This window comes from Xenopus laevis, chromosome 8S (assembly GCF_017654675.1).
Source record: "Xenopus laevis strain J_2021 chromosome 8S, Xenopus_laevis_v10.1, whole genome shotgun sequence".
In the NCBI taxonomy this organism is placed as follows: Eukaryota; Metazoa; Chordata; class Amphibia; order Anura; family Pipidae; genus Xenopus; species Xenopus laevis.
Genome location: NC_054386.1, coordinates 52,813,668 through 52,839,247, shown reverse-complemented (window position 1 = coordinate 52,839,247; position 25,580 = coordinate 52,813,668). Strand labels below are relative to the sequence as shown.

The following is a 25,580-nucleotide window of genomic DNA, read 5'->3' as shown; positions in this document are numbered from 1 at the left end:
AACAGTTAGTTCCTCAAAATATCCCAAAAGGCAAAATGCAGGTGTCCGAATAGCTGGGAGACCCAAAGAGGCATTAATAAATGCCAGAATTGATGTCCAGTACTGTTGAATTTTAGGGCACTCCCAAAATACATGCATGTACGTACCACTATCAGCGTTACATTTGTGTATGTAACGGTCCCTAACTGAAATGTTGGTTTCTGGTATTTGCTCAAGAATATCCTTCCAGGTTTCCACCTCCAAAGAAGGAAAGTCTTGGGCCCATTTACAGCAGATACACTTAATGGGATCAAAGCTATTCTGTAGCAAAATGGTATATAACCAACTTAGGGGTTTGGAGAGGTCAGATTTCCGTAAGTATCCTTCCAGGGTTGATTGGGTAATAGATGGTGTGCCTTCCGGGAATTGGGCAGAAAATGCATGACGCAGTTGGAGGAATCGGAAGAGCATATGATTATGCAACCCAAACTCCTCTTTCAACTGTGCAAACTGTTTAAGCTCCCCTGCATGTATCAGGTCACCCAGATATTTTATTCCGGCCGTGGTCCACACACTGGCATTTGGAAGGGATTGAAATTGTGACAGAGATTTGTTGCCCCAAAGTGGAGCCCATTTGGATCGGTCACCTACCCTAAATTAGGGTTACAGTTGTCATGGGAGGTGTTAGGGCATATATAGAAGGGAGCCCTCTATGCAGCTGATTAGCTAGGGCCTCAAAGGATGCAACCACTGCCGCTTCCAGGACTGTAGCTGGATTGTTGGGATCAGGATTAAGCCACCACCGGGCGTATACTAATTGACTGGCATAATAGTAAAGTGTAAAGTTGGGAAGGGCCAGTCCCCCTTTCTTAACCGGTGCTTGCAGCATCTGCATATTAATTCTTGGGCGCTCACCTGCCCAAAGAAACCCCCTGACACAAACATCCAGCTGCTTAAACCACACCCTGGGGAGTATACAAGGTGAATTATGGAAGGCGTATAAGAATTTAGGTAAGAAGACCATTTTCAGGATATTAATTCGGCCCGGAAGGGTTAGTGGCAGACTTGACCAGTGTTGCATTTTCATTTTCATCAAACGGACTATTGGGGCCAGGTTCAACTCAGAATATTGCCTGGGATCCCTATGTATCTCAATTCCCAGATAGGTAAACGATGACACCCATTGTAATTGGGATCCATGCTGTGGGTCTCTGATATTCCCAGGTTCAATGGGGAAAACTACCGATTTCGCCCAATTAAGCCGGAGACCTGAAAAGTCCCCAAAATTCGTGACCTCTACAAGGAGCTCAGAGAGAGAAAGCCTGGCGTTAGCCAGATATACCAACATGTCATCTGCATAGAGTGATATTTTTTCCTCCAGTCTCTGGATTCTAAGACCCTCTATGCGTGGGTTACTACGTATTTTGTTGGCCAGTGGTTCAATAGCTAGGGCAAAAAGAAAAGGGGATAATGGGCACCCCTGTCTGGTACCTCTGGCCAGTGGGAATTCCTGAGATAGTTCTGTATTTACCAATAGTCTAGCTCTTGGAGAATCATATAGTGCTTTTACCCACTGTATGTATTGTTTACCAGGCCCATACTGCTGCAGAAGGGTCCAAAGATAGGGCCACTCTACCGTGGGAAAGGCCTTTTCTGTATCTAACGATACCACCACTCTTTCCCCTGTGGAACTATGTTTAGCCCAAATGTTTGTAAAGAGGCGCCTAATGTTAATATCGGTAGTTCTGGTCGGCATAAACCCGGTTTGATCAGGATGTATGAGATGCTCAATTACTTTTTTGAGTCTGTTCGCTAGGACTTTAGCCAGAATCTTAATGTCCGAGTTGAGAAGTGAAATAGGTCGATAGGACCTGCATCTATCAGATGGTTTGCCAGATTTAAGAATTAGAGTAATAGTGGCAAGTTTGGTACTATCTGGGAGACGAGTGCCCTGCGGTATAGCATTAAATAGTGAACTAAGCTTGGGCACCACTATATCTTTGTGAGCCTTGTACCATTCAATCGGAAGCCTATCTGGACCGGGGGACCTCCCATTGGGGAATGCGTCTATAGCATCCGAAATCTCATCAACAGAAATGAAAGAATTTAGAGGTGCTGCATCCTCCTGAGAAAGTTTAGGTATTTGGATCCCATTTAGGTATTGGTCCAATGAGTCTACGGAACACTGCACTTTGGAGCTATAGAGGGTAGAGTAGAATTTCACAAATTCTGAGAGGATCTGTTCCTGTGTGCAGATTTCTTGACCTGCTTCAGAGGACAGCCTAGGAATAGAGGTTAGTTGTCTAGGTTCTCTAGTAAGGATAGCAAGAAGTTTGCCACATTTATCCCCTTTGTCATACCAAGAGGCAGCTCTCTGGAGTTCCCACTGGGAGTATTTATGTGTATAAGCCAAGTTAACAGCCCTTTGCGCCGCCGCCAAAGCCAGTCCCAATGATTCGGCTGGATTATTTGTAAATGCCGTTTCCGCTTCTACCAACTTCCCCCTGAGGAATTCCAATTCTGCATCCTGCTTAACTCTAGCCTCTTTTATCAGTGATATATATGATCCCCTAGTAAAGGCCTTACTTGCATCCCAAACAACCTGTTCCTGGGCTGTGTCTTGGTTAATTTCCCAATATTCCTTATACTGTACTCTAGCTGCATCTCTAACCAATTCATGAGCAATCCACTTTGGGGGCAATCTCCATTGTCGTATCCCCTTACCTCCTCCCAGTTGTAATTCCAATAGTAGCGGGGCATGATCTGAACAGATTCTAGGAATGAAGGAGACAGATGAAATCTTCTGTAAAGCTGAGGGAGAGGCCAACACTAAGTCAATTCGGGACAGGGCTGAGGTGGATGTTGTATAGCATGAGTATTGCTTCTCAGATGGATGAAACCATCTCCAAGCATCAGTAAGGTTCGTGGCTTGTAGCCAATCACCCAAGGCTCCTGATTCACCCCTAAGCGGTCGCAACCTGTCCAACATAGGGTCAGGGACAGCATTAAAGTCCCCCAACCAATATTAGGACTAATCGTTTTCCTGAACAGAATTGCTACCCCTCGTGAATACGTTGAATACTCAGCGTGTAGAGTACGACTCAGCCATTGCTTTTTAAGAGCCCGCACCCTCTGCCCCACAAGATGCGTCTCTTGCAGTAGCATGATATCAGCCCCTTGTTTTTTGAGATGTTCTAACACTAATGACCTTTTGATCTTATCATTAAGACCCCTGACATTACATGATATTATTTTCAACCTACTTCCTGCCATAACACCATCCAGAAAATACATGCATTGACTCCCAGGCTGGCACCAGACACATACAAAACATTTCTCAGAAAGGGAAGCCCACAAAGAAGAGAGAGAGCATAAAAAGTAGGAGAAAGAGGAGAAAAAAGAGCACAACATATCAAATAGACCCCAGCATTAAACCCCCCACCCGGTATCCTTCCCCCAACCAGGAGATACATTTTCCCAGAACAGAATATACCCAAACGGGGGTGTGGCAAAAAAATAGAAAAAGGGCTAACTAGCCAAAAAAAAATGAAGAACATCACATAAGGATGCTGTACTATTAACAGCGTGGCAGCTCCAATTGCACTCCAATATAGAAAAAAAACTGGACCCGTTGCAGAAGGAAATGGTAGATTGTCCTTTTCTAGCAATAAGGAGTTAATAGGTTCCCCTACAAGTGAAGCATATCCACCACTCAGTGAAGCAGAAGTGCATCTCCCTGGAAGCCATAGAATTTGTACATCCACAGAGGTAATCAGCGTTGATCCAGATCTTGCACTTTAGCTTTATTCCCTTGAAGGGCTCCTGGCAGTGGCAGGTCTACGCTCCAGCCACTCAAGTGCTAATTCCGGTCATTCAAAAAAATGCGCTTTACCTCCATCCATCACTTTAAGTTTCGCTGGATACAGCATGGCATATTCCAAGCCTAGGTCTCGAAGTTGACGCTTGACTCCTATGTAGGAACTGCGTTTCTTTTGCACTATCGATGAAAAATCCGGGTAAAGGGAAATCCGAGCTCCAGCATATTGGATGTTCCCCTTCTTCCTGGCCTCCTTGAGTGCAATATCTCTATCTCTGTAATTGAGCAATTTAATCAGGAATGCTCGTGGTGGTGCGCCTGGAGGAAGGGGTCGCAGCGGAACCCGGTGTGCACGTTCTACCACAAATTGTGGTGAAAATATATTTTGTCCCAACACTTCTTTTAGCCAGCTTTCAGCAAAAACCTCAGGGTTGGAGCCTTCACTTCTTTCAGGGAGACCTAGGATCCGAACATTAGAGCGACGGTGGCGGTTTTCCATATCATCCATGCGGTCTGCCATATCCTGGAGCTGATGTTTGATGTGATTTACTTCTTGCGTCAGAGGCGCAGTACGGTCCTCCACTCCTCCCACTCTCTCTTCCTACTCCCCTGTTCTCTCCCTTATGTTCTGGATATCCTGCTTGATTAGTGAAAAGTCAACTTTAAGTTCCTCAATCTTAGAGGTGAACATGGAGGTTAAAGTAGTTTGACATTGCATAATGGCAGACATCAAGTCAGCAGGAGTGGGATCTGCGGGTGTAGCTGGTACCAGCTCTTTTTCAGCTGTGGCCGAATGTGGGGGAGACGCTCGCGGAGTGGGAGATGCAGAGCCTGTGTTTTTAGGAGCATTGTTGCGGGCATACTGCTCCAGTCGGACCGCTGCATCAGATTTGGGTTTTTGCGTGAGTTTCCCCATATTGAATGAATGGACGAATGGATATGAACAGTCACTATAGCACCGGATATGAACCGTTACTATAGCTCTATAAGCACTGTATCCCCAACCAACGTGCTTGCATCCAATAAGCAATGTCTGTATATCATGGGCACTGAGGATGGAGGTCACACGTACAGCAGAGCCTTACTTGATGTCTCAGTGCATGGTGCTAGTTAGCATGAACATGTGGCTGATGCAGGATATTAACTGACTCCAAGGTATTGCTCATAGCGCCCCTAGAGCAAAGTCCATATGTTATACAGCCTTGCTGAAACAGCGCAGGGAATACAGACAGATGGTAGACTGTAAGCTGCTTAGCCCCTGTAACAAGGGTGTATTCCAAAGAAGATGCACTTAAGTGGGTGCAGACAGCTACAAGCAGGTAGCAATATTTCCCCAGTGTCCTCTATAACCCTAGTAGTCTGCCTGACTTTGCAGCTGGTTGGACCTAACAGCCTTGGCCTTTAGTCCCTTCCCAGCCCGTTTGTAGTAGGGCCTGTATTGGTGGGAGTGCCACGTCAGTGTAGCTGCGGTAGAAAGGGTAAATATGTAACAGGGCACTCACCCCCTGTTGGGATCCAAAAGGCAGTCAGCAGCACAGGGAGCTTACTGCCGCTCCTAAGTGCCAGGCAGCCTGTCTCCCTGGGTCGCGCAATCACGCGAGTCCCAGACTTCTGCCTCTTGAGTAGGCCCCGCTCCGTGCCTTTGCGTATGAGGCAGCAGAGGGCCGAAAAGTAGCTGAAACGTCAGTGGATAGTGTGCGCTGGCCACGAGGAGAAGGGTGAGTGAGTGGGGGCCGACTGACGGCCTGGATGGGGCAAATTGTGAAGTTAGCCCTGAGGGGCTTTGGAGAGATGCGTCCGCCACACAGCACGGCTAGCCACGCCCCCAAGTTTCTCTGTTTAATGCAATTTTTAAAAATGTTTCCTGATATCAGGGGCCGTTTGTTCCTTATTTCTACAAAAGCGGGTTCCCTGTGTATTAATCTCGTTGCTGCTAATCGTGTGATAATCTTTGATGCATCATGGAATCCATCATATGATATTCAGAGTATCTTCAGGGTGTATCGATTTGGACAGAACAAGCCTGTGTTTGTCTACAGGTTTTTGGCCCAGGTAAGTCCCAACAGTAAATAAGCCATTAGCAGACTGGTGCATCATTATGTTCATCACAGTCCCATTTAATAAAAAGTAGCGGCGTTTGTTTTCCCAACGGCAATTTACTTTTACTCTTGTGGCATAGCAGTTTGGGAACATTTGTTGCTTGCAGTAGCACAAATTTAAACGCAAGTGCCATCGCCCTGCCTACCATTACTCTAAGCATACATCCTGGGATTGGGGCACAGAAGAAAGAAAATGGGCTATGGGGCATGACTATGGGTGTGCTTTTTTTCTTTTTATTTACCTGGCCATATGCTTTTAGATTGCCTCCGGTCCTAAACAGTTTTTCTTTGAATATTGGTCTCATGTTTGCATTCTGAAGGTATCCAAACTGACATTCATTTCCATGAATATGATTAAACCACACAACAATGTTTCATGCCTAACAGGGCACCATGGAAGAAAAGATCTATGACATGCAGGTCACCAAACATTCCCTGTCATTTAGGGTTGTCGATCAACAACAAATAGAACGTCACTTTACAATGAATGAACTGACTGAATTTTACACCTTTGAGCCTGATCAGCTGGAAGACGCTAATTCCGAAAAGAAGAAAAAACGAGAGACTCCCATGCTGCCTAAGGTAAGAGATGCATACAGTCATGCTCACTTCTGTATCCTGGCTCGCTGTGACCTGAGAATCTGTTTTCCTGCAGTTGGATTTAGACAAATTTTGACCAATGATATTTAAAATTAAATAATTTTAAACATGTAAGTTATCACTTTATAACATGTAAACTTGCTCAGCAAAACTTTTATTACTGCAGGTTATCCTCTTTGCTGCATTTAGCCATCTTTTATTTGTATAAACAAAGCCCCCTGCCCCCCATCAAGTCTATTGCACTTAGATCCTTAAAGGGAAACTAAAGTCTAAAATAGAATAATGCTAAACATGTATTTTGTATATTAAATATAAACATGAGCTTAATGCACCACAAGCCTAATTAAACAAATGATTTATGCATTCAATGTTGGCAACAGGGGGGTCACCATCTTTTCTTTAAACATCTTTGCAAAACCAAGACCATGCACATGCTCAGTGTGTTCTGGGCTACTGCTTAAGGATTGTCATAAATTATCTCAACAGCACAAGTCAAATAATATCTGCCATAGAAGCAGATACAGCAAGACTAATAATCAGAATATGAAGACTGGTCCTGTGTTGTCATGTAATTTTTTGTGGATAGTACAGTTGTGGTATTGTTTAATAAATACTTTCTCCAACTCTGCAGAACCAGTGACTGCAGCAAAAAAATCCTCTAAATAGAATCCCAGTTTATTTGTTTAAATCTGGCTCCATGATCTTTGTCCCTGCAGTTGGAAACATTAAAGAGGGTCTAGGGACAAAAATAAAATACCATTTTTTCTTTATTAAAAAAAAACCAAAAACCTATCCCCAATATACTTCGATTAAAAAAATCTGTACAGTTTTTATAAGAATCCTGATTGTATGCAGTGAAATTCCCCCTTCATTTACTTGCTCTGACTGCTGCAGATATGAATCTCTACAGGGAAACAAACAAAGCTGCTCGAGTTCCCCCAGTCCAGTGCCCCCCCCCTGCAGTTTGAAAGTATGATACTTTCCCCTGTAGAGCAAGCAGGTCATGGTTTTTTATCCAGAAACAGTCATCTTGCATACACCTTCTGATCAATGGATTTTTCCATAAGACGTACACTAAATGCTTACATGAATGTCCAGTGTAAAACATCTGAATACCATGGGGTCCGTTTACTAAAGTGCGGTAAATCTGACTTTAAGTTTCCGCATGTTATCGCTGAGAATATTTTTACGCCAGAATATTCGTAGCGACTAAGTTTACTAAACAGCGATGGGCTCAGAAGTCATTGCGATCACTTGCGGTAACTACGTTAAGGAACCAGCTTACGTTAGCGGTAATTTTAGCGAGTTGCGAATTTTCTGGCGAAAAATTCAGTTTTTGCGAATATTTATGCTATAAAATAGTCTTGTTTTATGGCGGTTATTATGGCAAATTTTTACTGTGACATTTATGGCCAGAAATGCATCTTCAAAACTTATAAACTTTATTGACTGATGATTATACCATCCAACAACATTACCAGAGTAACACCAATCAAACATGTATGCATCATATAAACCCTTCTGCCAATAGAATCATATGAACAAGAAATCATACCAGTCAATCTCTTTGCTTCATAGAAATGCACAGTTTAATGTAGCCAATCACAATGAAACCAAAAAAGCATAGAGGCTGACGAATCCTTGGACTGTGATGCCCGCTGCCAATAATACACCTCTGAGCTGAAACTGCTGCTGTTGCAACAGATAGAAGCAGAAGCCAAAACATCCTGTCAGCAATAGCTACAGATCTGTCTCCTGAATTATAGGTAAAAAAACCCATTATTATGGGATATTTGCTGCCCCTTGAGAATTTTCTGGCGAAAAAAATACTTTTACGCCACTACATAGGTGGCGGTAAAAGTTTGCGAATATTCTGGCGTTAATTTTGTCTATAGCACATTTCGCTGTTTAGTAAACCAGGCGTTAATATGTACGTAGCGTTATTTTCAGCGAATGCGATAACTGGCGAACAATTATTCTTGCGCAAGAAAATTCGCAAATTTATATTTACCGCAGGTTAGTAAACTGGCGATAACATATTTGGCGAAAATTCTATCTATAAATTGTGCGAATATTTTTAACGCACTTTAGTAAACGGACCCCCATATCTGCAAAGAACAAAAATCATTCTGCAACACTACTGCAAATGGCTAGATGCCTTCTGTTATGTTATAATAAAAATAATGATTTCTTTTTACTTGAAAGCTAATTTGCTCCTCTCTCCTTTTCCCCTCCTCCCCTTTCTTCAATCACACACCTTATCCAGCATAGATCTTTCCCACAGACAAAGAATGCCAGAAAACCTAGTGTGAACTGAAGCTTGACTTGCATATTAGATAACCTCACAGTAGAACGAGCATGCCTCTTTACAAAAAAATACATTTTATATATATATATATATATATATATATATATATATATATATATATATATATATATTCTATATTTATATAAGTCTTATATAGTCTAAATACATAGTAATATTAAACTTATGTGCTCCCACACAAAATAGAATTGTGTAATGCAGGTGAGGAAGCTTATAATGTTACATTGGTTTGTGTTTTCTAAGCTGCATATTATTTTTGTTTGTTTTTATGTATTTCTGTTGCTGACTATATCTAGTTTTTATAAAATCTACATGTTCTGCCTTTGGGTGAGGATTGACAGAAAAAAAGGGGGGAGCAATGATTCAAATCTAAATGAAAAGCTTTTAATTCCCTTTTAAATTATATAACTTAAATATTACACTTTTTTTATATTAGGGAAACATGTTTGGGTTACAAATGGTCTAAAACACAAAGTTCTGTTCTTTCATTCCTTAAGGACACTGTGCTGGCTGAGCTGCTACAAATCATGAAGGAGCAGAAAGTGACCTATCATGAGCATGACTCTCTTCTGGATCATAAGGAAGAAGAGGCCCTTACAGTAGTCAAAGGGTTTTTATGTTTATTGTAAACTTTACAAAACTGTGAAGACGGTGGTAGAGCTTTCTTTTGTAATGGTTAAGAGGGGCATTCTGGGTGTGGGTGATTGTCCAAACGATAATTAAAGACCAGTCAGTAGCTTGAATAGCTTGTTGTGTTGTTCAGTAGTAAGCCCAATGTCTCAAAATTAAGTTGGCAAAACACATAACAATTGTTCTTTACCAGTGAGCAATATCATTGCGATCCGACAAATTCATCAAATTATTGTAAGGTTGGTGTGTATCAAACAAACCTACATCTGGCGATCTTTCTTCCAACATCAGTTAGAAAACTGATCCAGCAAGTTTGAAAAGTTTCATCTTTAAACAATGAAATTTGTCCATTGTCAGGATGGACAGATTTTGATTGTGTGCAGGTCTGGACTGGGAGTCAAAACAGGTCCTGGCATTCCAAGTACATTGAGGCCCAAACAGCCCCCACCAGCCCACTAATTAGTTATTTTCTATGGCATCTTACAGCAGCCCCTCTGGCATTTGCCAGAACCCACAGACTTTTTGGAGGATAGGAGCATTATAGCAAGAGCAGACCCTCTTCCTTGATTCCTTAAAGGGTACCCGTCACCCAAAAAAAATATTCCAAATTCTATTTTATCACATTAGTCAAGCAAAATGAACTTTAATTACACTATATAAATTATTTGAATTTTGTTTCCTTCAGTCTGGGAATTCATAATTATAGCAAGCAGGAAGCAGACATTTTGTGGACAGTTTTATTAAGGCAAGCCTTGTATCATCTCAGAATCTTGTTTGTGCACCAGAATGGGGGACCTGATGTCCATTTCCTTGCCCTGGCTACACAATTAAATGGTAAAGAGAACGGGGGAATGTGTGGAGAGCAGTGACATCTAGGAAGTGCTGAATGGAAAGTGAAAGTAATTGTCTGCCCCGCCTCTATGCCACTGGCATAGAGGAGGGACAGACAATATTTGATTGACAGCTGAGATTTTTAAAGGAGCTTACAACAGCTATGAATGCTTTAATAAAAAATAGAAATTGGATTTCATGTTTAATTTGAAAAGGACTTTTATTATACAGATTATAGTGTCTGGATGACAGGTCCACTTTTAAGAGCCTCATCTTCGCGAACATTCTGTACAATGAAATCTAATGTTTTAGAACATGTGTATAAAGCATATATTACACATCCTCTTCCGATTTGAGCTTCAACTAGACAATATCCTTTGAAATTGTAATTTTCGTTGATGGATGAATCGTACAAACATGGTCAAACAAGCAGATATTTCATTTATGTCCAGCTTAAAAGTCTGGCCTAGTCTTCAAAGCCAGATGTTTTAGTGCGTGTCAAGACATTAAAAGACCTGCTTAAACATATGCAATCATATCAGGATTAATCTGTTTTTGGTAAAAATAATTTGGTGTCCGACATAAAAAGTGACAGTTGTACTTGTGTATGCTAGCTTTCATATACACCTTTGCAGTTAATATAAATTATGTTAAAAAGTGGTTTCCAAACTGAACATGGGTTTTTCTGTCAGTTTTCTGAAGTGAGCAGAAATGCAACAATTATTGCTCAAGTGAATATCAACTCACAATCTCCGTACATGCCGTTAAACCTTATCTAATCAGCAACTTGAGGTACGTTTAACCAAATGTCATTGATTCCACTTCTTAGAAAACACTGAACTGCTAAATGACAGTGCTTTTATGGCTTTGCATTCGAGGAAAGACATTTTGAAAACTGTACACATGTAGTGAAGCTATTCACCTCTCATTAATTTAGTATTTAACTTTAACAGTAGTAGCACAGTGTATTTCTAATCAATATCATTTAGTTAAGTAACTTGTTTCTATCTGTGCACTACTGGGTCATAAAGAGTAAAGGACACTGTTCACCATCAAGGTGAAACAAGGTGAATTATTATAGTTCATCTCTAGAACTGGATGCACGTTTAGATAAGATCAAAAAAGACATAGTGTGGGTATATTTATGTTTCATGTGCTGGTGTTGCCTGTTAAAGGTAACAACAACCTTGCGGGTCAATATCAAAAGTTGCTTAACTTAAGTTTTAGTTTGTGAAATTATAATATTTATAGAGGAGGAAATACTTTAGTTGGTCTTCCTTTGTTTCTGTAAACATGTTAAATGTGCAGTTTCCTGCTTGCATAAGCCATACTCTGTTCTGTTTGGCCACAGACTTCCTAATGGCTTAGCAAAGTAGATTTGCATTTGATTCTGGTCCTCAAAAGGTTTTGGGCAATACATAATTAACTGAAAATACCACTGATTTAAGTGAGCATAATTAACCCTTTTGATGTGTCACACCTTTAAAACCCAGTGGATAGACCCTACAATAAGGTTTTTAAAAATATGTCCGGTACTTCTAGATCCTGTAATAGCAAGCATGGTTCCTTTTAGGGAAATATGTTCATTTGGCTATGCATAAATCTTTGCAAAATGATCATTAGGAGCAAATTCAAACCTGAACCAAAATAATTTCTTATGTAACTATCTTATATCTATCTTATATCTTTAGAAATGATGCTTTCTGTCTATAGGATCTAATAAAACAAGGCAGAGAGAAAGTGGTTGAAGCTACAAATAACATTGCATCTGCAAGGATTCAAGCCCTGGAAGACATCATCTCGACAGTGGTAAGCAGTGCAATATAAATGATGTCCTTATAAAGGTGGTGGCAGACAGGGAGATTAGTCGCCTAGCGACAAGTTTTCTCTACTGCGGGAGACTAATCTCCCCAAATGCCTTCCCACCGGCAAGACTCACCAGTGAGATGGCAAAGATGGCGCTTCAATTTTCAGAAGTTGCCTCACGAGGAACCTTCGGGTGACTTTGAAATTCCGAAAGCTATACGTATTCCATCCTGTCTGCGATTCGCATTCTTGTCAGTGGCAAAGCGTTTGGGGAGATTAGTCGCCACCACCCTAATGTGCCTCTGATTGATTTGATAACCACTGATCATCTTGTTATTGCCAGTGGAAGGAAAATCCAACCGCCTCTGTTCAATCACTTGCCCTAAGCAGGCAGTCAAACCAAGAACTGGAAATAAAGAGACGTGAGGCCCTTTATAACAACGTACTGACTAAGCAGCAAATGGTAACTATTTAAACTTATGTGGCTTCTTGTTTACATATCAATCTATAGAAAGTGCCAAAAACCTTACGCATAGAGGTGGGACAGGAAATTACTAGCGCTTACTAGATGTCACTGCACTCACCCTGTTCTCTTCACTATTTAATTGTGTAACCAGTGCATGGGGATGGACATCAGGTCCCCCGTTCTGGTGCACAAACAAGATTTTGAGATGATGCTAGGCTTGTCTTAATAACAGTGTCCACAAAATGGCTTCTGCCTGCTTGCTATAATTATGAATTCCAAGACTGAAGAAAACAAGATTCAAATAATTTTTACAGTGTAAGTAAAGTTAATTTTGTGTGACTAACATGATAAAATAGGATTTGGAATAAGTTTTTTGGGTGACGGGTCCCCTTTAACTAGTTCTGAATTGATACATTGTATATTTAAAACAGTATACCACCCTAATATTGCATTTAAGTTGCCTTAAATGGTAGTGTTAAAAACGGGTACTCTCTGGTTAAGCAGACCAACACTTTCGATTGATAACCCGCAGGAAGGCCCGAACCACAACTCGGAGGTAAGCGGCAACCTGGAGGGGATATTAAAGCTTGTGGCCCAATTGCCCAGCAAAGATGATTTACAAACCTGGGACACAGAGCTTAAACAAGCTATACAGACTGAAACATCAGTTCTCAAGCAAGAAATAACAGCAGTACGCGACACACTAGAGGAGCTAGAGGATAAGGTAGCACAAGCAGCGGCGGCCACAGAAAGTAACAATAGGATCATACAGAAACATGACCAGGCCATTCTAGACCTGAGACGCCACATGGAGGATCTAGAAAATAGAAGCAGGCGGTGTAATATTCGCATCAGGGGGGTCCCCGAGAATGTCCCGAATGAGGAACTAAGAGAGCTTGCCAGTAAGTTGTTTACTGAAATTCTGGACTCTAAAGAACCTCCCAAAATAGAGATTGAGCGAATACACAGAGTGGGCAGTCTGAGAGGCAATATGCCTAGAGATGTCTTGTGCTGTCTTGTGCTGCCTAGCGCGCTTTGAAATCAAGGAGCAAATTTTGCAAAAAGCACGTGGTGTTGACAGCATACATTTTGAGGACAATGTCATTAAAGGAGAAGGAAAGGCTGGAGACACTTGGGGGTGCCAAACGTTAGGCACCCCCAAGTGATTGTAGCGACATACCAAAAACCCAGGGCCGGTGCTCCTATCGGGAGAAATCTGCACTGGCCCCGGGTTATAGGAGCGAGCACCATGGAGAGATCTACTTCCGTCTTCGCGCAGCTGCACATGCGCATTAGAACTAAAAACCGAACTTTAACTTTAACCCTTTAACTGCCAAGAACGTAGCTCCTACGTTCTTTTGAAAAAAGGCTTTAAGTGCCAAGAACGTAGGAGCTACGTTCTTTACTAAAACAGCTCTCTCTCTGCACACACTGCAAAATCAGCGTGCAGAGAGGAGAAGCTAGCAGCAGAACCCCCTAGGCAACGAGCTTACCTGAAAAAGATCGGCGATCCTCCACTCCAGGGTCGCAGAGAGACGCAGCAACAGCAGCAACAGATTCAGCAGCTTCCATGTCGCAAGCACCAGCAGAGCACATACTCCTGCTCCGCCCACGCACTTCCTGGTGCAGTGACTCAGCGTGTCTCAACTGAAAAGCACTGAAAAGGACTCCTCTTCATCTAGATTTGGTAAGTGCCCCTTTTTTTACTTATTTACAGGTATTTACAGGCATTTACATATACACAGTACACATACTAGTAAAAGTAGTTTTTTTTTTTGATTTTTTGATTTTTCAAACTTTTGCACATATTTACATACTCAAATACATATATGCAAATATTTATACACTTTTTAGAGCTGTACATCCATGCATACACAAACACACACTTATAGTGGTTTTTGTTTTTTTTTTTAGTTCATTTTCTAAGTTTCCCTTATGTTATTTCCCTAAAAACTTTAGATTTCACAGCATGACTACTGGATCAAGCATTCTGACCTCTAACCACGCTGTCGGATCAGTTATTTTGTTATTTCGTTGATTTTCCTAATTGTATTTGCTTTTTTGTGATTTTTATTGCAGTTTTATGCTTGCATTGTTTTTCCTTATGTAATTTTTTAGCCTCATTTACACTTTGATAATTTGGGATAGAAACACATTTTTAGCAACTCTGTGTTCGTCAGAATGTGTACTTTCCAAAAATATATGGTTTTGGGGGGTCTTTGTACTGTTAGGTGGTCTTACGGCACATTATATGCAGTCAGAGTGCTATGTTCACAGAAGGCGAATTGACAGCTGAGAAAATTCTTATGCACTGTTTTTATTTGGGGTCCGTACGTGCCCACCTGCTTTGGTATATTTATGCATATTGGGCATCAAACTGTTCAGTAGACCCTTGGCGTCAATATTTAGGGTGTTTTCTAATTGTATGTAAGAAATTGGGTGAGATAAATGCGACCAACTGCAATATTTTTAGGCGATTTTCAGAAATATCATAAAAACCACTGCCTTTAGCGTTGCTTTGCAGTATGTACATTTGGAGCAGAAAGACAGTTTTAGCAAATTTTTATTCGGCACAAGGCGTACTTTCCAAAAATATATGGTTTTGGGGGGTCTTTGTACTGTTAGGGGGTCTTACGGCACATTATATGCAGTCAGAGTGCTATGTTCACAGGAGGCGAATTGACGGCCGAGAAAATTCTTATGCACTGTTTTTATTTGGGGTCCGCACGTGCCCACCTGCTTTGGTATATCTATGCATATTGGGCATCAAACTGTTCAGTAGACCCTTGGTGTCAATATTTAGGGTGTTTTCCAATTGTATGTAAGAAATTGGGTGAGATAAATGCGACCAACTGCAATATTTTTAGGAGATTTTCAGAAATATCATAAAAACCACTGCCTTTAGCGTTGCTTTGCAGTATGTACGTTTGGAGTACAAAGACAGTTTTAGCAAATTTTTATTCGGCAGAAGGTGTACTTTCTAAAAATATATGGTTTTCTGGGGTGAACCTAGTTTTTTGTACCTTTGCCTGTTGCAAAATGCTGTATATGTGCTGATTATGCAGTATCTGGAATTACAGAACTCGTATGGGGTGTCTTCTTTCTGGGGCCCCTATACGCCACATACTTAGGGATACCTATGCATATTGGGTATCAAACTGTTCAGCGTACCCCAGACTTTCATGTTTAGGGAGTTTTATCTTGGTATATAATGATATGTAGGAGATACAATGCTTTAGAGTTGGAGTATTGAGGAGATTTTTGTATATGTCATAAAAATTGCGAAATGTAGGAAAGCTTTGCGGCTTGGTACTTTGGAGTAGAAAATCGCGCATACCCATTTTAGATTCGTCAGAATGTGTACTTTCCAAAAACATATGGTTTTCTGGGGTGAACATAAATTTTTGTACTTTTGCCCCTTGAAAAATGCTGTAAATGTGCTTATTTTGCAGTATCTGGAATTCCAGAACTGATAACTCGTATGGGGTGTCTTCGTTCTGGGGCCCCTATACTCCACATATTTAGGTGCACCTATGCATATTGGGCATAACTGTTCAGCGGACCCCGGGCTTTCATATTTAGGGTATTTTATCTTGGTATATAATGATATGTGTGAGATACGATGCTTCAGATTTGCAATATCGAGTTGATTTTCGGTAATGTCATAAAAACTGCAAAATGTAGGAAAGCTTTACGGCTTGGTATTTGGAATTCCAGAACTGATAACTCGAATGGGATGTTTTCGTTCTGGGGCCCCTATACTCCACATATTTAGGTGCACCTATGCATATTGGGCATCAAACTGTTCAGCGGACCCCGGGCTTTCATATTTAGGGTATTTTATCTTGGTATATAATGATATGTGTGAGATACGATGCTTCAGATTTGCAATATCGAGTTGATTTTCGGTAATGTCATAAAAACTGCGAAATGTAGGAAAGCTTTACGGCTTGGTACTTTGGAGTAGAAAGATGTGCATACCCATATTAGATTCGTCGGAATGTGTACTTTCCAAAAGTATATGGTTTTCTGGGGTGAACATACATTTTTGTGCTTTTGCCCCTTGAAAAATTATGTAAATGTGCGGATTTTGCAGTATTTGGAATTCCAGAACTGATAACTCATATGGGGTGTCTTCGTTCTGGGGCCCCTATATGCCACATACTTAGGTGCACCTATGCATATTGGGCATCAAACTGTTCAGCGGACCCTGGGCTTTCATTTGGGGTGTTGTATTTTGGTATATAATGATATGTGGGAGATACAATGCTGTAGACTGGACACTTTGAGGTAATTTTTCAAAAATGTAACACATTTTTATAAAAACTGCTAACTTTAGGAAAGAATTGCAACTTGGTAGTTTGGAGTACAAATATATATTTACCCATTTTGAACTCGTTAGAATCTGTTCTTTCCAATAAGGGGTAGTTTTTTAGGGTAAACCTACTGTTAGTGGAATGTTTGGCCATGAAATCAGATGTATGCTGTTTTGTGGAGCGGTGCTTTGGAAATTTGGTAGTTTACTGCTTCGGAGTTTTCAACTATCGAAGTGAGAAATCTCCATAAAATTATATATATTTGGTATTGGTTCGTTCGGGAGACACAGAACTTTCCAAATCTGCCATGTTCTCATGCATAAAATAAATTATGCTTCTGATATATCCGTTTGTATCATGTGAAACTGTTTTTTTTTGTTTTTTTTATACACTTAGAAGCCCATATCTTTTTACAGGACTTGAATGACAACTAAATTCTAGCATATTTTGAAAGCTTAGGTTGTCCTGAAAAAAACAATATCTTGTTTTCATGGGTAAACTAAAAGACCCCCCCAGGAAAGTCCCCTAAAGTGAAAAGCAAAAAATGTTCAAAAACGGTCTGGCAATAGAAGTTCCAACTTGGCCAAATTGGCTGGCAGTGAAAGGGTTAAAGTCGGCTTTTTCTTTCAAATGCGCATGCGTCCGTCCAGGGAAATGCGCAGCTGTGCGAAGACGGAAGTAGATATCTCCGTGGTGCTCGCTCCTATAACCCGGGGCCGGTGCAGATTTCTCCTGATAGGAGCACCAGCCCTGGGTTTTTGGTAAGTCGCTACAATCACTTGGGGGTGCCTAATGTTTGGCACCCCCAAGTGTCTCCAGCCTTTCCTTCTCCATTAACATCTACCAAGATCTATCTGCCTCTACAGTCATGCAATGCAGACTGCTCAAACCTCTAACCACTGTGCTAAGGGAACAAAGCATCTCATACAAGTGGGGATTCCCCTCTACTGGCTCATAAAGGAGGGAAAACATATGTACTATGCTACCCGGCAGATGTCCCCTATTTTGCGAACAGCTAGACAACGGGCCACTGGATTTACAGGAATGGCGAAATTATGTTTTGGGCACAACTGAAGAGGGGCTTGCCAACCCAATCTTGGGCACCTCTGCCAATCAAAACCCCAGAGGTGATTCCACTCCGCCTAAGCAATGGAGGAAACGCTTTCCTGCTTATTCCCCAGTCAAGCCTACTCCACCTAGCAAGAGGCAACCCTAACCTAGGAGCTAAAAGAATCTCACACCAGGATAATTAGGGGGAACACTCCGCTTTTTTGCCTCCCAAGTTTGCCAACACAGCACCCTTTATCCTCAGGCTAAGGCCCTTCTCTTTTTATACATAAGGGACAGCTTATGGATTTAACAACTATGGGCTACTTGATTATATCCTACAAAATATTAAGGCTTGCCTTAATCAGGAATAGTAGTTACGATATTTCTCAATGCTTGATTTGTTTACCTCTTGTTATATATAAGAACATCCTAAGAATTGTTTCAAGGTCATCTGTATTCAGATTGGTTTATTGTTTGGTGGGTGGCCTTGGGGGAGCTGCCACGGGCGTGACGCTGCTGAAAGAACACCCAACATTATCCAGGCACACTGACAGTTTTGGCCGGATAATAGATGTTACATAAGCCCTAGAGCCCAATAGAAATTTATATTAGGTCTATCTTCACTCCCCCTCTATGAGACAGGCCCCTAACCCAGACCGCGCCAGACCAACACTGCTTCGCACACCTTAACTAGACTTGTGGCAGAGCAAAGGCATGATACCAACATGACACTTTCTCACATCTCCCAACCCCTCCTAGAGGTAATACCTCATACCACATCACTTTCTAAGTAATAAGTTGAATTGACTTATTAGTGGCTATTTCCACAATTTGAGCTGTAGCTCAATCTCCTCACTTCAGTTTTCCCTCCCGCTCTCTCTTACCTTTCCCCTTCCCCCCTTTTTCTTTTTTTTCTTCTTTTTTTCTTCCCCTCCCCCTTACCCTCATCTACAGGTGTAGATGGGACTTTAACACCCATTATGGCGCATCCACAAACCCAAGAACTGAATATCGACACTATAAATGCAAACGGCCTAAATTCACCTTATTCACCTTCTTATTGCAAGAAATTAAAGCTATAAAAATTCATTTTGCATTAATACAGGAGACACATTACAAGGCTGATCATATTCTGAAATGGTACGACAAACAATTCTCAAACATAATCCACAGTGCACCACAGCCCACAAAAGTAAGGGGAACGGCTATACTAATTGCAAACACCCTAGAATTTGAACTAGAAAACATTAAAAACGATACACATTGGAACTACACATTTGTCAAAGGGAAAATACACATTTGCTTCCACCTATCTACAGAATAATGAACAAAATAAAGTCATGGAACAGATATGTACCCAACTATAAGCGTTGGCGGAAGGCACGTTGATTTTAGGGGGGGGACCTCAATACCCCTCTAGACCCCAAAATTGACTGCTCCTCAGGAACTGCTTCCATAACCTATAAGAAAATCAAGCAAATCAATCTCCAGTTGCAACGACTCCAGGTCATAGACTTATGGAGAATTCACAACCCAACAGGGAAAGATTACACCTATTTTTCACATAGCCAAAACATGCATAACAGAATCAATTATATTTTCCTTTCTCATAAAAGTCTGGATAATTTAAAAGATGCCACTACCTGGTCGGATCACTCTCCAGTAATTCTACAATTACACACCCCCTCCACAAGACACAAGCAATTCTCGTGGAAATTAAATGATAGCTTACTAAAAGACCCAGAAGTACTTAAAATAATTTCGACCTCCACTAAAGATTATTTCCAGGCAAATGCCAATACTTCTAGCTCTGCTATTCCTGAGTTGGAAGCATATAAGTGCTTTATCCGAGGTATCCTAATTTAACAAGGAGCGAAAAATCAAAATAGATAGAAAGAAACAGAAACAAAATCTTATTTTTAAAATACAGCAACTAGACTAACACCACAATCTTACCAGAGCGGCACAAACACTATCCGATTTAACAAAGGCTAGACAAGAACTTAAACTACTGATACAAAAAGAGACAGACAGAGCTACTTTTCTACTAAAACACTGTATTATGACCATGGAAATAAATGCGGCAAACTGTTGGCACTTAAAGCAAAAGAAGGGCAACATACACATATCACCTAAAGGCATACATGCAGCACTAATCAAAAATTCAAAAATATATTCCCAGTCAATATTAAAAAGTAGGCATACAGACCAATTGATGCTCCGCCTTACGCGGAATAAGTGCCTGTGGGTGCGAAACGCGTAAGGCGGAGCATCAATCGGTCTGTATGCCTACTTTTTAATATTTGTGATAAATAAAAAGTGATTTTTTAACTTTGAGAATTGACTGGGAATATATTTTTGAATTTTTGATTTGAGTGCCCTTTGGAGTTGGGGGCTATATTTCAGCATTTTGGCCCTTTTTTGACAGGACTGTATAGACTGCAGCAGTTGAGTAGTAAGTTTTTTATACATGCAGCACTGACAGACTTCTATAAGCATCTCAACCAACAACAATCCACCAACAATGCTACACCCACAAACAAAAGTTACAGAGACTATTAAACTTCCTCAGGCATGCTTAAGGGAAACCCTGATTGGCTTCAAACCTTAGAACAAGACATAACTATAGGGGAAATAGAATGGGCTATAAAAGACTCTCCTTCAGGTAAATGTCCTGGCCCAGACGGGTTTTCCATGTCCTTCTTTAAGACTCTACAACCCCATTTGATCGCAGGTATGTGCAGAGCGTATAACATGATCCACCAGGGACACCATTGGTCCCCGCCTTCTTTAGAAGCCCACATCAGTTTAATACTTAAAAAAGATAAGGGTCCCTCCCAGCCGGCTAGTTACAGACCGATTTCCTTAATCAATACTGGCCTCTCGTGTCAAACCAGGCCTATCCCAACTCATTCATTTGGACCAGGCAGGCTTTCTCCCAGGGCGAGAAACAAGGGACAATCTTAATAAAATCATCAATCTTGTCACAATAGCTCAGCGTAAGAATACTCCACTGTTCATCTTGTCAACTGGTTCTGAGAAAGCTTTCGACAGGGTAAGATGGGATTTTATGTTCAGCTGCTTATCGTATATAGGTATAGGCCCACATATGTTGACTTGGATTAAGTCTTTGTATCAAAACCCTATTGCTAAGCTTAAAATTAATAACACGCTTTCTGACCCTATCTCACTACAAAATGGAACAAGGCAAGGCTGCCCGCTCTCGCCACTTCTCTTTGCTTTAACCCTTGAACTATCACTAGCTAAAATCATGCAAATATACAGGGTGTAACGGTCGGCGCAATGACACACAAAATATGTGCTTACGCAGGCGACTTACTCTTACACAACCCGTAGTCACGCTGCCCAACCTGCTACAGGAGATTAAGCACTATAGCTACCTGAGTGATTTTAAAATAAACTATGAAAAGTCTAGTGCTTTGAATATCTGTTTACCACATACCATGGTCACAGCCCTAAGAGACAAGTTCCCCTTTAAATGGGAAAAAGAGGAACTGATATATCTAGGCATTACACTTACACTGGACATAAATAACTGGGCATGTATTAACTACTCTTCTATCCTACATATAATTAAAAGAGATAGCACAATGTGGTCTAACAAATCCCTATCCTGGTTTGGCAGAGTAAACTATTAAAAATTAACAAACTTCCAAAGCTTCTGTACGTCTTCCAGATGCTCCCACTTCAACCTCCCATAGACTTCTTCTATTTGGTTTGCCGGACTTTAAGTTGTACCACTTAGCCTGTGCCTTACTTTGGATAGTCGATTGGACCTATCGTACAAATTCCGCAGCATGGATACAAATTGCCTATGGGACTCTGTAAACACCGCAATGGTACTCGTTCTGTTGCCGCTAATAGACAACAAGGACTTTCCCCCAGGATTACAAACTGGCTATTTTAATAACTGGCAAGAAGGAGAAGTGAAACAACTATTCCACATCTGCCCCAAAGGCACCATGCCATCATGGGAGCAAGTGCAGAATAAGTTCACACTACCAACCACTGAGAGGTTTAAATACCAGCAAATTACTAGATTCACAAGAAGAGTGCTCAATCGACCAGCCGGAGCCTCGTTATACACTAACTTTGAAAAACTGTGCTGCCATGTTTCACCACCTCTCAGAAATATCTCTGCTATCTACCAAATGCTCCATCGTCCTGCCTCTGCTAAACACTCTCCGCTAACAAGGTTTAAAAAATGGGAGAACATACTGAATGTCACACTATCCGACCAAGACTGGGAGAATATCCTGGCTAAATCACTTACTGGTCCCAGAAGCTGCTGGAATACTCTCCCTCTGGTACAACACCCCCTCAAAACTACATGTTATGTTCCCTGGAACAACAGACAAATGCTGGAGATGCAAAGAACAAGTAGGCACCATGCTACACATATTCTGGGACTGTCCAATCATCAGGCTATTTTGGACTCAGATATTGGAAATATGCACGAATAAACTACATCGTGATATCACTAATGATCCAGCTGCAACTCTTTTACACCATAATATGGACTCTGTATCTTTGTACAAAAAGTCCTTGACACTAAATGCAGCTAAAATTCTGATCCCCCACAAATGTAAAAGCGATATCTCGCCTACGATGACCAAGTGGACAAAGGAAATGGAGGAGATACGCAAATTCGAGGAAACACACGCAGAATCTCATAAGGCAATGTTAAATCATTGGGCAACCTGGCACCCTTGGCTACAATACCTTGACTCTACTTCGTAAAGGAAAAAGAGAGACACCTCTGCCAAACAAACCAATTAGGATAGTCAACATTGACCACGGTTGAATCGTTCAATTCGGGACACTACTTTGAGAATATTTGTAGTCTAAGATTGTTAGGCTGTAACACTATGTATGTGATGCAAACATAATGCCCCTTTCTCCAAGATATTTGCAAGAAACAGTTTGGAACCTTATGGTGAAGTTCCTGTCTTCCCTCTCCTTTCTTATTTTTGTTAACACTCATTCTTTGACCCCTTTTTTACTTTGCTGATTCATTCCTTCTGGAAAAATCATGCTACATATTCCCCGTTTGACTAACTCCCACCTCGACCTGACTTGCACCTTGACAGAGCACAGTGGATTGTATTGATATGCAGAGTACATGTTTTCTCCCAGGAATGCTTTAGGGCATATAACCCTGTGGGAGGGAATATGTCTAATATACCAGATTATTTACTATGTCCATACCCGTTACCACTGTAAGGATGCACTTGGGGATCTTTCTGTTATTTGACCTTTTTGATTCATACTGAAAAAAAAAAATAAATAAAAAGAATGTACTGGCCTTTGCCCAGGTCTGGCCAATCCAGCGTCATTTCATTTTAAAGTTCTCCACTGCTAAGTTTTGCTTCCACTTTGTGTTGGTTGGCATCTCCTGGTCCTTTATGTACAATTATCCCAATCCCACCTAAGTGGGAAACTCCCTGCAGATGAAGTCACTGTGACAAATGCATGAGCCTGTTTCCACAGTGCAGCACACTACATGCAGCACACAAATTAAATCTTGAATAAGTCATTGGTGCAGAGGGCTTGGATAGTAATTGTCCACTGGACGCCAGCTTATTAGTAAAAATAAGTTCAGTGATTTTCCCATCTGGTGCAGTGCCCCTTACTAATTGATTTCAGAGCATTTACTGCCATCTTTCCCTTTGGATATCTGATACCATTGCATGGCGTGTTAGTTTGTTTTCTTCGTTTCATGGAGCAATTTGGTTGTTTAAAGGGGTTCTTCACCTTTCAGTTAACTTTTAGCTTGATGTAAAGTAAATATTTTTTGCGATAATTTGCAATTGGTTTTCTTTTTTTATGACTTATTTTTTGAGTTATTTAGCTTTTTAATCAGCAGCACTTTAGTTTGCAGTTTCAGCAATCTAGTCGCTAGGGTCCAAATTACCCTAGCAACTATGCACTGATTTAAATAAGGGACTAGAATATGACACCGTCAAAGAGAAGCCGGCACAGAAAGGATCTCTCTTTCAGGGTTATTTGCTACAGAGTCTTTGGTCATTGTTTTTGCCCAACTAGTTCATGTTTTCTCTTCTTTTGCAGTTGATCAGCTGTGTGCAGCGAATACTCATGAGTCGCAGGTTACAGGAGCAGTACAACCAGCAACAGCAGCAGCAACATAATGTTTTTCATCAGCAAGCAGCAGCGCTGAGTCGCCTGATACAGAAAAATCCAAATATTATAATATCCCCTGCTGCTACTAACTTTGCTCAAATTGACATGAGAGGAATGTACCAAGGTGGAATTCAAGGTCATCAGATGTAACGTAATACACCAACTATAAGAGGAAATCCAAATATTATAATATCCCCTGCTGCTACTAACTTTGCTCAAATTGACATGAGAGGAATGTACCAAGGTGGAATTCAAGGTCATCAGATGCACGTAATACACCAACTATAAGTCCTGGACCTTCTCAAGGGAAAAAAATGTGATATTGCACTAAAACCTTATAGGAACTGCTTTTTTAAATTTTTGTATGTGTAGAAATCTAAGGCTTACAATAACTCGGCTGTATTAAAAAAAAAAAGTTTGGTTTGTTCCCTTTAATGCCAAACTGTACTCTGTGTAAGCTTCACATTGTATTTAAGTTTGTTGTAGTCCTCTGTTTATGCTCAAGAAATAGCAAGACTTGCCCCTCCGTGCAGAAGAAAAGTAATGGAAACACAGCCTTCCGTAATCAAATCGGCTGCTTGAACCGGCACACACATTGCTGCTTTTCTTTTTCCATCACAGAAGCAACACTCTGGATGTTTTTATTAATGTATATCCCACAATCGGCAGCACAAAGCAGATGCAGCAGTCAGAGGGAAACTGCTGTAGTGTATAAGTTATGCAAGCTTTACCTCTTAGGCAGCAGACAGCACAGTTTTCACGGATTGAACGCAGTCGTACTAACGACAGTGTTTCCTTCCTTGCTGTCTCTGCTTTTGAATTCCTTTGCTTCATAACTACTGACTTACCTGTTGTAGAGTTATTTCAATCCATTCTTGAAATACAGATACACAGTTCTTTTAAAGACGCATGCACTTTTTTTTTTTTTTTGCTGCTTTAACAGTACCCCTTTCGCCTACTGGATTCCAAAAAACGTTCTACTTTTTAAAATTCCTTCGAAGTATAGCTGGGGTGGGGTCAAGCTGCCGCTTATCAGCAGTGGTTATGTGACAGTCTGCTTTATGTGGATCTTTAGATTTTTACAGTTTTGTCATTCTCCCTGTGCCTTTATAAATATAGTCTTTTGTTTTTTTTAATTTAATACTTTTCCATTTACTGCAATCTTTTTTGTGCCACTTGGCCACCAAGGGGCTCACCAGGGGGCCGGACATCCAGGTCCCACTTTAACAGCCATTAGATAAAACTTACTAAATGGTATTGGTGTGATATGACAATATATGTGAATATAAAATGAGTGATTGGACTGACAGGTCCTACAGTGGGAGTTTGGGCTCGACGAGACATTCTGTGCTATCCAGGCAGGTCTGTCCAACTCTAGCTGCACTTATTGCACAATAACAGCAAAACAAACATCACCACTAAGTAACAATATGTATTTTTGCAAACACTGTATCATTACATCTGTAGTAGTGTGTAGAGTGTATGTTTTAATTAACAC

The 25,580-nt window shown here is 40.9% G+C and overlaps 1 protein-coding gene across 1 annotated transcript in view; it reads left to right on the top strand.

Moving 5' to 3' along the window:
- The window catches only part of LOC108700535 (transcriptional regulator ATRX-like), a 175,992-nt gene extending 150,895 nt beyond the window's left edge, over positions 1–25,097 (top strand). The window contains 9 exon segments of the mRNA XM_041574678.1: positions 5,671–5,848; positions 6,283–6,477; positions 9,319–9,446; positions 10,929–11,054; positions 11,056–11,074; positions 11,996–12,091; positions 12,432–12,551; positions 24,011–24,218; positions 24,339–25,097. Coding sequence (XP_041430612.1) covers positions 5,671–5,848; positions 6,283–6,477; positions 9,319–9,446; positions 10,929–11,054; positions 11,056–11,074; positions 11,996–12,091; positions 12,432–12,551; positions 24,011–24,218; positions 24,339–24,370 — 1,102 coding nt within the window. The 3' untranslated portion in view covers positions 24,371–25,097.
- The last annotated feature ends 483 nt before the right edge of the window (positions 25,098–25,580 follow it).